This window comes from Muntiacus reevesi, chromosome 13 (genome assembly GCF_963930625.1).
Source record: "Muntiacus reevesi chromosome 13, mMunRee1.1, whole genome shotgun sequence".
NCBI classification, from domain to species: Eukaryota; Metazoa; Chordata; class Mammalia; order Artiodactyla; family Cervidae; genus Muntiacus; species Muntiacus reevesi.
Genome location: NC_089261.1, coordinates 66,247,761 through 66,263,797, shown reverse-complemented (window position 1 = coordinate 66,263,797; position 16,037 = coordinate 66,247,761). Strand labels below are relative to the sequence as shown.

The 16,037-nt window shown below is 47.8% G+C and overlaps 1 protein-coding gene across 1 annotated transcript; it reads left to right on the top strand.

Moving 5' to 3' along the window:
- The first annotated feature begins 2,448 nt into the window (after positions 1-2,448).
- On the top strand, positions 2,449-11,081 carry SFRP2 (secreted frizzled related protein 2). The gene is made up of 3 exons (XM_065904798.1): positions 2,449-3,258; positions 5,634-5,714; positions 9,899-11,081. Exons 1-3 carry the CDS (start codon positions 2,760-2,762, stop codon positions 10,201-10,203), a joined length of 885 nt encoding a protein of 294 aa, XP_065760870.1. The 5' UTR covers positions 2,449-2,759; the 3' UTR covers positions 10,204-11,081.
- Positions 11,082-16,037: the final 4,956 nt, after the last annotated feature.

Sequence of the window (16,037 nt, the reverse complement as noted above, 5' to 3'; positions counted from 1 at the left end):
GCTGCCCCCGTGCGCCCCTCTCTCTGCGGCGGCACAGGGACCCGGGCTGGGGAAGCGCGCCGCCACGGTCACCGAGCGTCCGTGTTCGTGCGTTTTTCACACAAAGGGCAGCGCCCGCGGCCCGGCCTTGCTGAGAGGTTATTCCCCGTTCGCCGGCAATCTGCTTGTCCGGCGACCTCCGCTGGCACGCGCACACGCGCGAGGCCGGGCGCGAACTAGTGGCCGAAGGGAAAGGGAGCAGGGCGCCACCCGACGCGGGAGAGGAAGCCCGTGAGGGTGAGGTATGGGCGAGGTGGCGGGATGCGCGAAGGGGCCGCGACCCCGGATCCAGCAGGCCGGAGCGCGACGCTAGGCGCGCGGCGATGCAGACCCTCCGGCGGCTCCCGGCGCCCCCTGGCGGCCAGTGGGGCCGCGCGGGCTCTCGAAACAATGCCTCCGACCGCGCGGGCCGAGGGGCGCCTGGGTCCCCAGCCTCTCCCGGGCACTCGGCCGCTCCCCGCCCCGAACCACCCCACTGGCTTCCAGCTCCTTGTTCCCCAGGCTCTTGACCGCCGAGGGCGTCGGAGGAGCGGAGGCAATCCAGGGGAGGGCGTTGGGGCTTGGGGCGGTGGAGGTGGGAGGGCCATCATCCCATCCCCGGGCCCAAGTCCTAACGTCTCTTAGAACTGAGGCTTCGATCAGCTGCTAGGTTCAGTGTGCTTCTGTTTATTAAGGTTTATTTTTTAAAGTACTTTGTACTGGGGAGCGGGGCTTTTAGTTAGACTCGAAAAGACCCTGGGCCCTTCCCGCGGAGGGGAGCCTTTTGCTGCCGCGGCTGGCTCCTTCCCCTGCAGAGCACCAGTGCAAAGGAGAAAAGATGCAAGCTGGTCTTTTAGGGACCCAGGTGTTTGGGTCAGAATCAAAAGATATTCTCCTTACAGGTGACGATTTTCCTGCTGTATTCACGGCCAGGAGAAAACACTAAGTGGGCTTTCGCCACCCACACATTAACCCCCTCCTCTAAGCTGTGGCGGGCGACTTAAGCCTGGGAGGCCGCCAAAGCCAAAGCATCTTCCGGAAGGAGGGAAATAGAGAGGCGAGGAAGGAGCCTACTTATGGCTCTAGGTGGCTGGGAAGGAATAACAATGCGCCCGCCTTCCATATGAAAGAACCGTGGCGGCCCGCTCTCCAGGGATTCTCTCTTTGGACCTGCACCGCCAAACTGCCAGGGGGGCTTAGGGTGCGGAGACCATCAACCAGCCCCAAGGGGAAACTTGGGGCGATTAGGAGAAAGGAGCACCCACACACACACACACACACCTTCCTCCTAAGGCCCCTAGTCCCGGTTACAGCTGTGAACTTACTGTTTGGAGTCCTCCACGAGCTGGAGCCCCCAGCTCCGCGGGCGCACAGCCCGACCTCTTGGTTCGCCTCCGAACACCTGGCGCCCTGCACGGTGCCCGCTGGCTTTGTGTAGGACGAAGGAGCGACCTCTGCCAAGGCTTCGTGGGTGTCTAGGCAGGGTTTCTTCCTCTGCCCCCTACCCCTTCCCTGCCTGCCCACCTGCGCACTTTCTGCCAGCCCCCTGCGCCCAGCACCAGCCTTCCCAAACTGTACCCTGAAGGCACATAGCCCTGGGTGCCCGCCGCCAGGCACAGAGTGGGTTAGAGCGCGCGGTGCTTTCGGGCCTTGAGTCTTCCGGTTCGTTTCGGAAGGGGAGGCAGGTCTCTTCTCCCAAACCGGGAAATGGTGGGCAGTCATGTGTGATTCTGATGAGACTCTGTAGAGGCTTCCACAGTGACAAACTTTTCTAGACTTACCCCAACACAACACCCCCAACGTTTTATTGACATTTTCCTTTTTCATGCAAAAGTTTTGCTCCGACGACTCTACTTGTATAAATTCTCTGCCTGTGAAAGGGCAGGCGGGAGTCTGCACGGGTGGGCCAGACCGGGACCCGCGGCCGGGGATCCGAGAGGAAAGCAGCCTCGCCGAGCGGCCTCGGGCGGGCCGGACCCTGGCGTGGACTGCGGGCACAAAGAGAGGGCCGGCGGCTGGCTCGCGGCCGCCGGGAATGCAGTTCCGCCCCGCAGCCCCGGGCCCAGCAGAAGCTTCAGGCTGGGGTCAGACAACCCCCCGCCCGGGCCTCGCGGGGGGCAGTGCGCGTTCCCTCGGGACTGGGCTACGAGGCCGCCCTTCGCGTCCCTCCATCTCCCGCGGCCCGCTCCCTGCACGCTCACTGTTGGGGCGCCACTGCCAGGCTCTTCTATTTGTTGTTTGTTTGTTGTTTACAGCAGTCCTAGCGCGCGCGCTTGGCAGCGTCCTGGGGGGCGGGGGAACCGGGGTCGGTGGGGCGCCGCCAGAATTTCCTTCCAGGGAGCGCGTGAGGGGCATTCTCAACGGAAAACCAGACCCGGAGAGCAGTGACCAAGCCTCCTCGGATTACTCTCCGCTGGCTCCTCCCTTGCTCCCCCCCACCTCCAGATTTGCATAAAAAAGACCAAGAAAACTCTGGCGGGGCCCCAGCCGCGGCTCACTCTGCTGCCCCCGGTCGGAGCCCCACCTGGAGCTGCGCGCGGGCTTGCAGCGCCGAGCCCAGCGCAGAACACCTCGCCCGCGCAGTCCCCGCGCGCCCGGCGTCTCGGCGCTCGCGTCGCTCGATTTCCAGGCCCCGGAGCCGCGCCAAGCGCTGCGAGCGGACCCGGGAAGAGCTCCGGCCCCCGCCGCCTCGCGCTTCCCCGGCTCGGCTCCCTCCGCCCCGCGGGGGTCGCGCACCCACGATGCCGCAGGGCCCCGGCTCCCTGCTGCTGATCGTCCTCGCCACGCACTGCTGCTTGGGCTCGGCGCGCGGGCTCTTCTTCGGCCAGCCCGACTTCTCCTACAAGCGCAGCAACTGCAAGCCCATCCCGGCCAACCTGCAGCTGTGCCACGGCATAGAGTACCAGAACATGCGGCTGCCCAACCTGCTGGGCCACGAGACCATGAAGGAGGTGCTGGAGCAGGCGGGCGCCTGGATCCCGCTGGTCATGAAGCAGTGTCACCCGGACACCAAGAAGTTCCTGTGTTCTCTCTTCGCGCCCGTCTGCCTCGACGACCTGGACGAGACCATCCAGCCATGCCACTCGCTCTGCGTGCAGGTGAAGGACCGCTGCGCCCCGGTCATGTCTGCCTTCGGCTTCCCCTGGCCCGACATGCTCGAGTGCGACCGCTTCCCCCAGGACAACGACCTTTGCATCCCCCTCGCTAGCAGCGACCACCTCCTGCCGGCCACCGAGGAAGGTAAGCCCTCCTCGTTACTACACCCCCACCACCAGCTCCACGAAGACCCCCACATCCCGTTGCGTCCCCGCCGGGGTGCCAGTCCCAGGCGGGGCAGAGGTTCCCCTTGCCCTGATGTGTCAGCGTGACAAAACTGAGATAATCACCTCCGCCGCCACCACCAAAAAAAAAAAAAAAAAAAAAAAAAACACCCAAGTCTTTTATTCCCTTCCCCTGTTATACCACTTGCTCTTTCATAGGAACAGTTGAAAAGGGAGGCGCGGGGCGGGGTGCGGGGGAGCGGAGAAAATGCAGAACTGAAAGAGGTCTTTCCCTTGTAGATACATGCACAATTATTTTAAAAGATGCTAGCACGGGGGCCGCAACTGAGAGAGTTGGAAGTGGCCCTCCGTGGAGGAGTTGGGCGGGGAGCACCCTGGCCAGAGTACCCTGGCCTGAATCTCACGCAGCACGTTTTTACCACTGGGCAGGATTCTAGGCGCAGGGACATTCCCTACAGCCACGATCGCCAAAATGTGCAAACAGATAGTCTTTTAAGGCACTCTCTGTTTGCCTTTCAGGCTTTGAAAATAAAAAGTAGAACTGGCTCATGTGTGTTGAAAATTCAGCTTTGGTTCTAAGTGCCCAGGTGTCCAAGAAAGAAGCACAAAGGGAATCTCTAGAACTCATTTTTCTATCACTAATCAGCTTTTATCTTAGGAGTGGTTTTAATTAACTGGAGAAAATCGTGCAAAAGAGAGTTTCCCAAGTTTTTTTAGAAAACAGAGGGGGAGTTCCTGCGCAAAAACCATCAAAGCAATGAAAACCTCATGGGCTCTTGATATTCTTCCTGAAAGGGAAACGTATACAACGTGTCTGAGCTGATTTGGGTCCCCGGGGACGGAAAGGGGCTCCTAACCCCTTTCAGGGCTCCAGCAGCATCTCCCTTTCAATCTCTAATCGTTTTCCTACAGCCATCATTAGTTAAAGAAAATGCAAAGTTGCTTAGCAATCTTTCCTGGCGGGCACCATGAGTCTGCAATCATCTTATTGGTTAGATTTATAATTTATTGCAAATGTTTGGCATATTTCAAACATTTGTCCAACATATACCACAGACCAACCAATACAGGTTAGTAACATTTTATATACATTCTTAGAGCTCCTAATTGGAAAAGTTTCATTTTGTTTGAGAGAGGGAAGTTAAGGGCAGTTTTATGTATGTTGCTTTTGTTTTTATTTTTCACAATCTGCACCAACTTTATATACATTTCTCAAAAAAAAAAAAAAAATCATTTCCCCCTTCACAATAAAAGTTTGCAGTTTTCAAAATCTGCACTGCACTTTCTCCACATTGATAAATAACTTCCACAATAAGTCATACAGGTTTTCTTTCCTGTGAAAATGCAATTTCATATTAATGAACTTTCACGTAAATTTTAAAGACAGTATTAGTACATTTATAAGTGAGAAAAAATGAATGTTTTCTTCTTTCCCCTTTCCCAAGGAATCAGACTCTTTTAGAAGAGCTGTTAGCTGGGTCTCTCATAATTGAGCTAGTGCACATTCCTGGGTTTGGTCAGACCCCAGAGACAGTTCGCCTCAACTTTCTTTGGCTTCTGGAAAACCTTTGGGTTTTTGTTTGTTTCGGTTTTGTTGTTGTTGTTTTGTCTGTTTTCGAGCGTCTGAAACAAGCAAAGAGAGCAAAGAAGAAGCTGCACCAGGGAGGAAGATAACAGTGAAGTAAATGCTGCCTAACTTAAGCACAAGCTTGGCAGGAAGCACGAGGTGATGCAGGCCCAGTTAGAGCAGGCTGGAGCTGCTAGCCAGGTGTGCTTCCAAAGGGGAAGCGCTCAGATGTGAGCCTTAACCACTAGCCACCTCGCCCAGCTCAGACTTGAAACGACTCCCTCTCCCGGACCCCAGAAGCAGCCTGGCTGAAGAGCCAGCAGAGGCCAGGCTGCACTGGTGCCCTGCAACTGAAAAAGATGATCTTTTGCCCATCGTTGGTGGTTGCTAGTTTTCCAAAATCCTTCAAGGGTCTTTTAGTGTTTTCTCCTCAGAGAGGCCTTGGGGCTAACTTTTTCAGAGACTGTGTCCCAGGAGTGAGAGGAAAAGCAAAGCTACAGCCTGTCTCAGTTACCTGCAGCCGCACCCCCACACCCCACCACTGGGAATACCTGTACACAGTATGTGGGCATTTTTGCCTGTCAAAAAAAATGGGAGGCATGGGACACTTCCTTAGGCATGAGTGGTCCTTCTTGTATAAATGAGGCAGAGTTAGAGGTCTTACAGGACAATTCTTCTTGCCTGAAGAAGCCCCTGCGAGTGAGTTGTTTACAAATGCCACCTGCTGTTTCCTTTCAAGCAAAGTTACTAATTTTTCACGTTTCTAGCTCCAAAGGTATGTGAAGCCTGCAAAACTAAAAACGAAGATGACAACGACATAATGGAAACTCTTTGTAAAAATGATTTTGGTAAGTAAACACCACCAACAAAAGTTTTATTTTCCAGTACAGCTTAAAGATACAATTCATTAAGATGTTACTATTACTGGATAAAGTGAAAGTCTCTCAGTCGTGTCTGACTCTTTTCGACCCCATGGACTATACAGTCCATGTAATTCTCCAGGCCAGAATACTGGAGTGGGTAGCCTTTCCTTTCTCCAGGTGATCTTCCCAACCCAGGGATCCAACCCAGGTCTTTCGCATTGCAGGAGGATTTTTTACCAGCTGAGCCCCAAGGGCAGCCCTTTACTAGATAAAGTTTGGGTAAAATAGCATCACAGCTCATCTTTCCTTGAGTTAATCATCTAACGGGTTATCTTAGTTTCCTCTCTACATTAACTATCTTGTATTGAATTGTATCTTTCCTTAGGTGAGAGTCATTGCTCTGTTAAGCAATAATCAAATAATGAGAATTGTTCATATCATGAATTTCAAATAGCACATTTTTCACTTCACTTTGGCTTTTTCTTGCCAGCAAGCATAATCCTGGCCGATGTTCTCTTTTAGTCACTTAAACATGTGTCCCAGGGATGGAAACATGTAAATATTAGCCTCAGTAAAACAGATTCAAGACATTAAGTTGGCCCCAAATAGAAATTTAGTCCAGTGCCAAACATGATGCTCTGCTTCTCATATTCCACTGTCAGTGAGTATATCCAAGGTACTAGTTAATAATATGGTGGAAAGAGTTTCCTTGAATTGAAGGGGAAAAAAAGCTAGGAATTGACTTTGGCAAGATCCATGCAAGGTGCTTAGATGACAGAGTGCTCAGGAAATCCCAAGCTCCATGGCATGCAGATCACTTCCCTTAAGGGAGAAGCCTAAGAGGAAAGAGGAGACTGTCCACCCAGAGGTTCAGCAGCACGTCATCTGAGTCCTCCAGCCTCTGTGGGGAGCAAAGGAGCCAGCGGGACATAAGATCAGCAGTAAATTCAGAGCTGGGTGGCAGAGAGCTTCACCTAGATTCCTGAAATACTCATGCTTCCCCCCCTTCCAAGAGCAGGCACCTCCTGGTGTGTTTGAAGGGTTGATGCCCTTTAAAAGTATTTATTCAAGCAGAAGGTGGAACTTACTGGTAAACAGATGTGGTCTCTGTCCTAGCAAACAATAACAGACTCTAACAGACCTCTAGGAACACTTTTACATACTCAGCTAAACCCTGGGGACAGAAACCACTCCAGTGCATCATATGGAGGAATAACACCCCACCCTCCCCTTCCAACTTCCAGCCGGAAGTCTCAGACCTGGCCAGGTCCCCAAAACTCTGGGGACCACCAACCACTGCCCCTTACAACCCCGGGGTCACTTCCAGGAAGTGTCGTTGCATAACCTTAGCTGCTCCTAGGACATCCGGAGCTACAGGAGAAACTTCACACAGCTGAGGAAGGGGAAGAAGAAGACAACTCAGTTTGAGCCACTGCTCCTCCTCAGCAAGAGCCACAAGTGGACAATGGGGTTTCCCATGTCTATACTCAAAGGCAAAAAACTCTCAGAGTAGGAGATGGCCAGGCATGTTGGCAGCAGCAATCCCAAAGCTCCAGAGCCTTACCCAAAACACGGTTCTTAGCTTCCATGCTCAGGATTTAAGGGCAAATTTTTTAAATATAATTTAAATAAAGTTTATATAAAAATGTATATCATTTTATTCTGGCAGCTTATAGCCTTTGCACTAGCTTTAGTACAGATCTCTCTCCTGACTTCCATGATATAGTGAAGCTCCAAAAAAATTGAAATTAGGGCTCAGGCATACACACACACACACACACATTACCTCCTTGCTTAGTGGTTCACCTTTTTACATAAGATCTCTTTCCTAAAGATGCTGCATCCAGACCTGTGTAAAAAAAAGTGGGTGTGTGTGTCTGTCTGTCTGTCTGTCCCAGTGTTCTCTTTCCTTAGAGGAGAAAGCCTTTCAGAACAACTTAAAGTCATTACACTTAAGGTATCACACATGCAGATACCTCACAAGTTTGTTTTCTATTTCTTCATGTTCATTTTGTCCCAAGGGGGATAGTAAACGTAAATTGTATGGGGTGAGTTCTATACTGGTTTATAAGTGGTTTTCCACATCGCCTATGTAGTTTGGGGGAGTAATGAAAGGGTAGAAGGAACAGGGTAGAAATCTGACGTATTTAACTTGAATCATCCATGAAAGTATGACAGTTTCCCCACTGCACTTCTGAAGGACGAGAAAGATGGAGAAGACCTCCTGATTTTAGTTGGGAACATACTGGTAAAGAAAGAAAAGATCAGAACTGCCTGCCTCTGTATGCAACCTTTTGTTGGACCAGACAGTATTGGGCTGGCTAAAAACTTCATTCAGATTTGTCTATAACATATTATGGAAAAAACCTGAACAAATTTTTTAGCCAACACAATATCATCACCTCTGCCTTCTACCACACCCTGCATCCCCCCCATACCTTCCATCCAGGGCAGGAAAAGTTATTTAAGAGCTTTGATTCCCTATATTTGGTCCCAGCAGAAAACTCAGGGAGGAAACATCAGAAGTTTTCCCATGGTAAGCTCTTACAAAGTCAGTTATTTCATAGCTAGATAAAGATGAGTCATAAGTCTTCCCTCTGATTAAAAGTGATGATTTTTCTGATGTTTTGGGCTCAAGAATGTTTAGTCTGACCAGGCAAAATCTCGCACATGCTCTGTCTGTGCTGTTGATGAGGGTCCCAGGTAGCATGATAATCACTTCTCCCACCATATACCTTCCCCACTGCCAGCCCTTAGGCAGAGCCCGGAGGAACGTGTAACATTGCCATGTGACTCATCTCACGATAAACCCTGAGCACCCAGTATTATGACCCAGACGCACCTCAGACAAACAGTGGTTGGCCAAGTCCCAGCACCCTTGATTTACCTGGCTGAGCTTCGGTCATTTCCTGGTTGACTGGAAAAGCCACACTTAGTAGAATTCCCTTTCTGACAGAGAAAGAAAGAAAGAAATCTCTAGAGCAGAGATTTCTCACCAGAAAACCTCTTCCTCTATTACTAACTTAAACAATGCACTAAACTCCATCAGAGTCAGGAAATCACACCTGCATATAATATATAAGGAACCATCGTTAACACACAGTTGGGCATGTGAATTCACCAGCCAGGACAAGAAATTTGATACTACAGCTGAGATCCCAGTGGTGTTACAGGTGGACGTTCGGGGACTCGAGTTCTGAGAATTAGGCTCAGCTAGGGCACAGCATAACTGGGTGACCTCTTGTAAATCATTGAATTTCTCTGGATTTCAGATTCTTGGTGTACCAATAAGAGATTTTAGCTAGATGATCACTTTCCACCTTAAAATTCTATCCCTTCCCTGACTTCATGGAGTCTTGAAATTTAAATCCAGCATGTATGTTTGTAGGGTTTTCTTTCCCAAAGCATACTGTTCATGACTATAAAATGTGTCTTTTATAGTAAACCACTTACTTTGGGTCTTAGCATTCTAATGAGTCTACATATCCATCTTGGAAGCAGTACATATATGATCTGTAAACGCCTTGGCCTTGGACAGGCAAATAATAGCATATAAGGATGAGGTCTTCAGAAAAACACTTTTACAGCTAAACATGTTGTGCTCTTAAAAAGAGTCTTGGATATTTTTTCTCCAAGTTACTTTACCAAATCAAATGCAGCTGTAAGATCAATTCTCCATCCCTGTAGTCTGTTCTTTAGAAAACAATGATTGTGTGATATAATTTCCTTACAGGTTTGTCCAAAAACCTCTCCGACGTCATAAATTGAGTTTAAAGTTTACAGCCACAGAAGGATCGTGTTTCACCTAAGAGTCAGGCATTTCTTTTCATGGTGAATTTTCCAATAGGGGAAGTCATTTGTCGAGAGCACCCTCCACATGCAGCCTACGTACACACACAGGAACACAGGGCAAGGAGGGAAAATCAACTGACTCCACAGGGGCAGTTTTTACAGGATGGTTGGTTTGAAACAAAGTGCCTGGTCAACCCTTTGAGGCTTTAGAAATGGAGCCACCTGCTGCCCTCAGCTCCCAAGCCCCTGCCTGCGGCCCCCCCACAGTCCTGTCAAGCCCGGGGCTCCCCTCCCTCTCCCAGGCAAGTCTAGGACATGCAGGGGGATTTGTGCCCTCCTCTTCGCTGGTGTGACCCTGCCCCCTTTTGTGTTCACAGCACTGAAGATAAAAGTGAAGGAGATCACCTACATCAATAGAGACACCAAAATCATCCTGGAGACCAAGAGCAAGACCATCTACAAGCTGAACGGAGTGTCCGAGAGGGACCTGAAGAAGTCGGTGCTGTGGCTCAAAGACAGTCTGCAGTGCACTTGCGAGGAGATGAACGACATCAACGCTCCCTACCTGGTCATGGGGCAGAAGCTCGGCGGGGAGCTGGTCATCACCTCCGTGAAGCGGTGGCAGAAAGGCCAGCGAGAGTTCAAGCGCATCTCCCGCAGCATCCGCAAGCTGCAGTGCTAGTCCCAGGCCGGCCTCGCTGCCGGCCCCTCCCGGGGCCCGCCGACCCTCCCCCGCTGCTCTGGGACCTCAGCGCGGGTTCCCAGGCACACTCCCTCGGCTCTGGCTCCAGCCTGGAGCGGCTTCCCCTGCCTTTTGCACGTTTGCACCCCCAGCATTTCCTGAGTTATAAGGCCCCAGGAGGCCTCAGGAACAGATAGGTGTCTTCACATAAAGGAAAAACCCACCCAAATCTTGTAGAAATATTCCAACTAATAAAATCACAAGGATTTTTATGAAGTTTTTAAAAAGGTCACTTAAGAGCTATTTCAAATAGGTGCAACTGTGACTCTGGCATGATTTGTTTGGTGGTTTGGTTTGGGTCCGTTTCCACTGAGGTTGCCTTAGCGTGCAAACAGCTTCACTTTTCTGTGTGGCCCGAACTACCCCTTTTCTGTTGTGGGTCCAAAACCCCGTTGAGATAAAGCTGGCTGTTATCTCAGCACCTCTCTCAGCTGCAGCCTGAAACTCAGCACCTGAATCATGTAACAAGTCATTTGTCATTTTACATCCCTGTTGGGAACTTAACAACTGTAGCATGTATTGCATTTTGCATTTCCAGGTAGAGTACTTCCATTTATAAAAACCACATTAACCACCGTAGCATGAGTTCTTCAAATAAAAGGCAAAACAGACCAATTTTATGATTGACCCGAGTACTTTAAACTTTGTTTAAAACACTTTTTTACTTAATTTTGCAGATTAAACCATTGTAGCTTACCTGTAATATACATAGTAGTTGACCCCAAAAAGTTGTAAAAATATTGCTTTAACCAACACTGTAAATATTTCAGATAAACATTATATTCTTGTATATAAACTTTACATCCTGTTTTACCAAACCCCTGTCTTCTGTCTTGTCTTCTTAGTGGGAGGAACTGGGAAGGGAGCTGAATGAGAGTCATCACCTCCTTCCTCCCGAGGCCCAGCCTTCCTGCGGTTTGAAGTGTCTATTTCCTATGTGACTCAGAAAGCACCTCACCTCTCCACCACCCATCTCCTGGCTCCTGCTCGTGTCTCACACCCCACACAGATTTTACCACTGCAGACCCTGCAGGGAGGCAGAGGTGTGCCTGCTGTGGTCTGGTTTCAGCCATCCAGTGGCAGCTTGGGGGCAACAGAAGCCTGGACCTAAGGTTCACGAGCTTGGCGGTTGTGCTTTTCATTTCTGCAGATTTTTATAATGAAAAAGAGTCACTGTTGCAAAAATATTCATTCTTTCCCCACTTAAATTCTAACCCTCAGATAAACAGAGCCATGGTTTGAAAAGCAGCCATTGAAAGGCAGTGGGTAGGGAGGGGATGGTGAAAAGAGAACAGCAAGATGAGAAGGGCATCCATCCATAAAACATCCATCCAAATGCTTCATTCTTTTATTTTAGGAAGCTCCAGAGAAATTCTAGTAGACACATGAAGAAACGAAGGCTCAAAGGGGTTAGGCACCATGGCTAACATGAGACTGATTCAGAGCTGAAATTCAGGCCTTTCAGATGACAAATTCTGTCCTCTGTTCAATCCAGGGTGGATTATAGGAGCAGGGTGCCACATGCCTATTCAACAAATGTGCACTGCACATCTGCTACATGTCTGGCCCCATTCTAAGTGCTGGGGACACACCTATCAGCTCCTTGTCCTTACGGAGCTGACATGACAGAGTAAAAGAGAAACAATCACAATGACATATTTATAACATAGTTACATGAAATATAAGGACAGGTAATACATGAGATCAACAGTGTCCTCAACAAATCTGAAACTTTGAGTGGTATTCCTGCGCAGCCTTTATGTGACAGCATTTTGTTAATTTAGTTGAAAAGTTTGCTGCACACACAGTCATGATCTCTCTATAGCGCTTCAAGCTCTGGTGGCACCAAAAGACAACAGAGCCCCACTGCGAGCTGCACAATTCGGGCAATCTCTTTCCTCGTCTTCTGGGTTACCACTTGACTCTGCTTCTCATCCGAGTCTACAGACTCCTAACACCATCCTCTTCCTACAAGGCACCCATGGACTAAATGAGGGACACTCATGATTAAGGCCATGACTCATTGTAAATATTTGAAACCGGAAACTTGGGCCCCTGGGAAAGGCAAGAGAGAGAGAGAGAAGATAAAACACAAAAGAACAGTAGGCAAACGCTTTAGGAATTAGAAAGTAGAAATAGGTACAACACATCCAAAAGCAGTGGAAAGAAACAGTTGGAAGATGCTGACCTATCTGAATGCTCCCTCTTCAATCTAAACAGAAGTCGCCTGCCCATGTTAAAGGACGCAGAGCCTGGCGCTCTGGAGAGCTAGTTGTTGCCAGATACCGCCTCCTTAGGTCATGATGTGAGGAGGTAGTAGGCACTCCGGTGCCTGCCTGCCACCTTACACACCTCTCTGTGGATTTCCCAATCCCCCCACACGTCTTGTTCCCATCTTTGTCAAGGCTATGAGCCAACAAGACATGCTTGGAAGAGCACATAGATTTTTGGTTCATCTTTCATTTTGTTTTATTGTTTTCTTTTGCATGATGATTCAAATATAGACATGGCTCATTTCTTTTTGAAATAATCATGACTGTTGTATTCTTTCTTAGTTTTTCAACTATCAGATTTCTTTTGTAGACAGGTGAAAACATGAATGTTCATCCATTATTGGGGAAGAAAGCAAGGAATCAAAAGACATTGGATTTTTGAGTTTCCTAAGATGATTCATGACCTGTTAATAAACTGCCAAGATATCCCACATAGGAGATCAGAAAAGTTTAAAGATATAAAAGCTACGTATCTGCTGCACATGTAATTCCTCCTCCCTTCCCTACATAATTTGAGAAATGAGTTGTTCTACAGGAACACATTTATAAGAGTTGTGGGGCAACATTTCCTAAGTGTCGAAGGTCCTATCTATGTGCAGTGAAGTTCATAGGGTTAAAAAGGACAAAGGAACCCATTTTATCTAACAGTACCCTCCAGTCTTCATTCTCTATTCTCTTATCAAATGATAATTTGATTTTTTGCCTTTCAAATTTTGCTTACTACTTGGTTTTCAATGTTCTTGATGGGGGAAGGGTCATCTTGGAAAGCAAGTCAAGGCATATGTATTTCAGGGTGCAATCACTGCTTCTGGGTTATGGAACAATGTGATTTCTGCCCCTGAAACTCACTGCACAAATACAAATTAATTTATTAACTCAGCAAAGATTTTTCTGTGCACCAACTATCACCATTGATGTATTCATTCAATAGGTGTTGAGTGCTCACCTGCATGCCCAGCTGCTGTTCCGGGTGGTGGATGCACAGTGACCTCCCTCCTTCAGCTTCTAGACTAGAGTCAGGAATTGTCCTCGGTGTCCTAGAAAGAGAGAAGGTTCATCCCCCAAAGGAGCTCTGAATCCAGTGAGGGAGCAAGACATGCAGACAAATCATCCCAACATGCTGTGTTAAAAGGGAGTGTAAACAAGCCGAGGGATGGCATAGAGGAGAGAGTGTTTATCATCAGTTTAACGTATTGACCAATCAACACTGCACAACTACCATGCTGATGGTGATTTCCAGACACTACAAATAAACCCAGCATAAGGCACATTGCCTTTATAATCAATAAATGCCCCCATATTCTCAAATTACAAACAAATGAATTCACATTTGGCTCAGAAATAAATAGCCTTCAACATAATAAAATATTTTTGAAGCTGTTCACAAATTGTCCAGAGAATGATGCAGATAAAAAGCTGCTTAAAAAAAAAAAACTCTATTGATAAAGATAGCAATTAATATAGTGTTAGAAGAACAAATCAATGAGTTTAGCTGTCACAAGATGTCCCAGAATACAGTTATAATAATCACTAATTTAACAACTCAGATAGTCTGTTAACGCTATGAAATGAGCAAAGCATGAGAACTTAGCGTCACTAATTGGCTCCCCAGTAGAAATTCACCTAAAAACCTATGCACTCTCTCATGCATGAACATGCTTTCTTGTTCACCACACACAAATGGAGCTCTGACAGAAAATCTTCTAGTCTAAAACAACTCAGCCGACTAGAAACTACAGTCCTAGTGGCAAGTCCCTTGGTGTAGCTTTTGAAGTTCAGAGACACCTAAGAAGTCAATAGTTTCTGCAAGCCTGACACTACTTATGCATAATCAAGAATTACTACTCTATAAAGTATGCTTACGCTCAATCCATTCTCATTTCCTGTGTATCCTCTACTTTAAAGTGTGATTCTCAGAGCTTGTTTCTGTGTGAGGAGGTACCCAGATTAGGAAGGCGCATCAGTCTTCAGCAGCCTGCAGCAACCAGTCTTACCCCCACACACCCCTCTGTCTCACCAGCTCCCCATGCTCTGCAAATTCTGGGTTGAAGAATTTGAACACTGGGTTGCTCCAGGTGGAAGAGCCCACCACTGCCTGATCGGAAGTAGTTTAAGCAAAGAGGGATAAGTGGAACCGTAAGTATTAGGTACTCTTCCACTCCTCCCAAAAGATTTCCCCACCTCGCACAAAGAGGATTCCGGAGCCTCCATGCTGCCCTCTAACAGCATCCGGCTTCCAATCTACAGCAGAGTGCTGAGTCGATTCAGTTATTCAGCAAGCTTACCTTGAACACCTACTACGTGCCAGGTGCTGTCGTCAGGGCTGAGGTCCCAACAATGACCAGCACACAGCGACTTCTCTCGTGTGACCGCAGTCTAATGTGACACACACACGTGACCTATAATGTGAACCGAGACCCCGAACTCTCCAGACCTTCTTAAACACAGCCTTCCATTTGTCCTTATGGGCACAGATAAATCCACACTAAAATAATACTAAGACTCAAAATCTCTAGAGCCAGAAAGTGTCACTAGAGAATTTTACCAAACATTTAAAGAATAATTGATACCAGTTTTACACAATCTCTTCCAGAAAATAGAAGAGGAGGGGGTATTTCTTGACTCATTATGAGGCTAATATTGCCCTAATACCAAAACCAAATAAAGGACAAAGAAAACTATAGACCAACATCTCCCATGAATTTAGACACAGAAATCCTCTACAAAATATTGGCAAATCGAATCCAGCAATGTGCGAAAACAATAACATGTTACAACCACACTGGGTTTATCTAAGTTATGCAAGACTGTTTCAATATTCAAAAATCAATCAATGTAATCCACCATACTAACAGGTGAAAGAAAAAAAATCATATAGTCATGTCAGCCGATGCCAAAAAAAAAGCATTTGACAAAACCTATAATAAAATCTACTGGCAAACTAAGAATAGATAGGAGCTAGGATACAAGTGTGTGTGTGTGTGTGTGTGTGTGTGTGTGTGTGTGTGCACGTGCGCACACACCCGTGATCAGTCGTGTCCAACTCTTTTCGACCCCCTGGACTGTAGCCCACCAGGCTCCTCTGTCCATGGAATTTTCCAGGCAAGAATACTGGAGTGGGTTGCCATTGCCTTCTCCAGGGGATCTTCCCCACCCAGGGATTGCATCTGTGTCTCTTGCATCTCCTGCATAAGCAGGCAGATTCTTTATCACTGCATCACCTGGGAAGCCCTGGAACATAAGAGTGACATACAAAATAAACTGTATTATATATACTAAGAGCAAACAAGAAGAAATCAAAACAAAATAACAATACCTTTTACAACTGCTCCAAAGAAAATAAAATATTTAGGTATAAATATTCTGTGTGCTGAAAATTACAAAATGCTGATGAATGACATCAAAAAAGACCTAAATAATTGGAGACACATACCATTTCATTAATTGAACCATTCATCATGGTGAAGATGTCAGCTCTCTTCAAACTGATCTATATGTTTA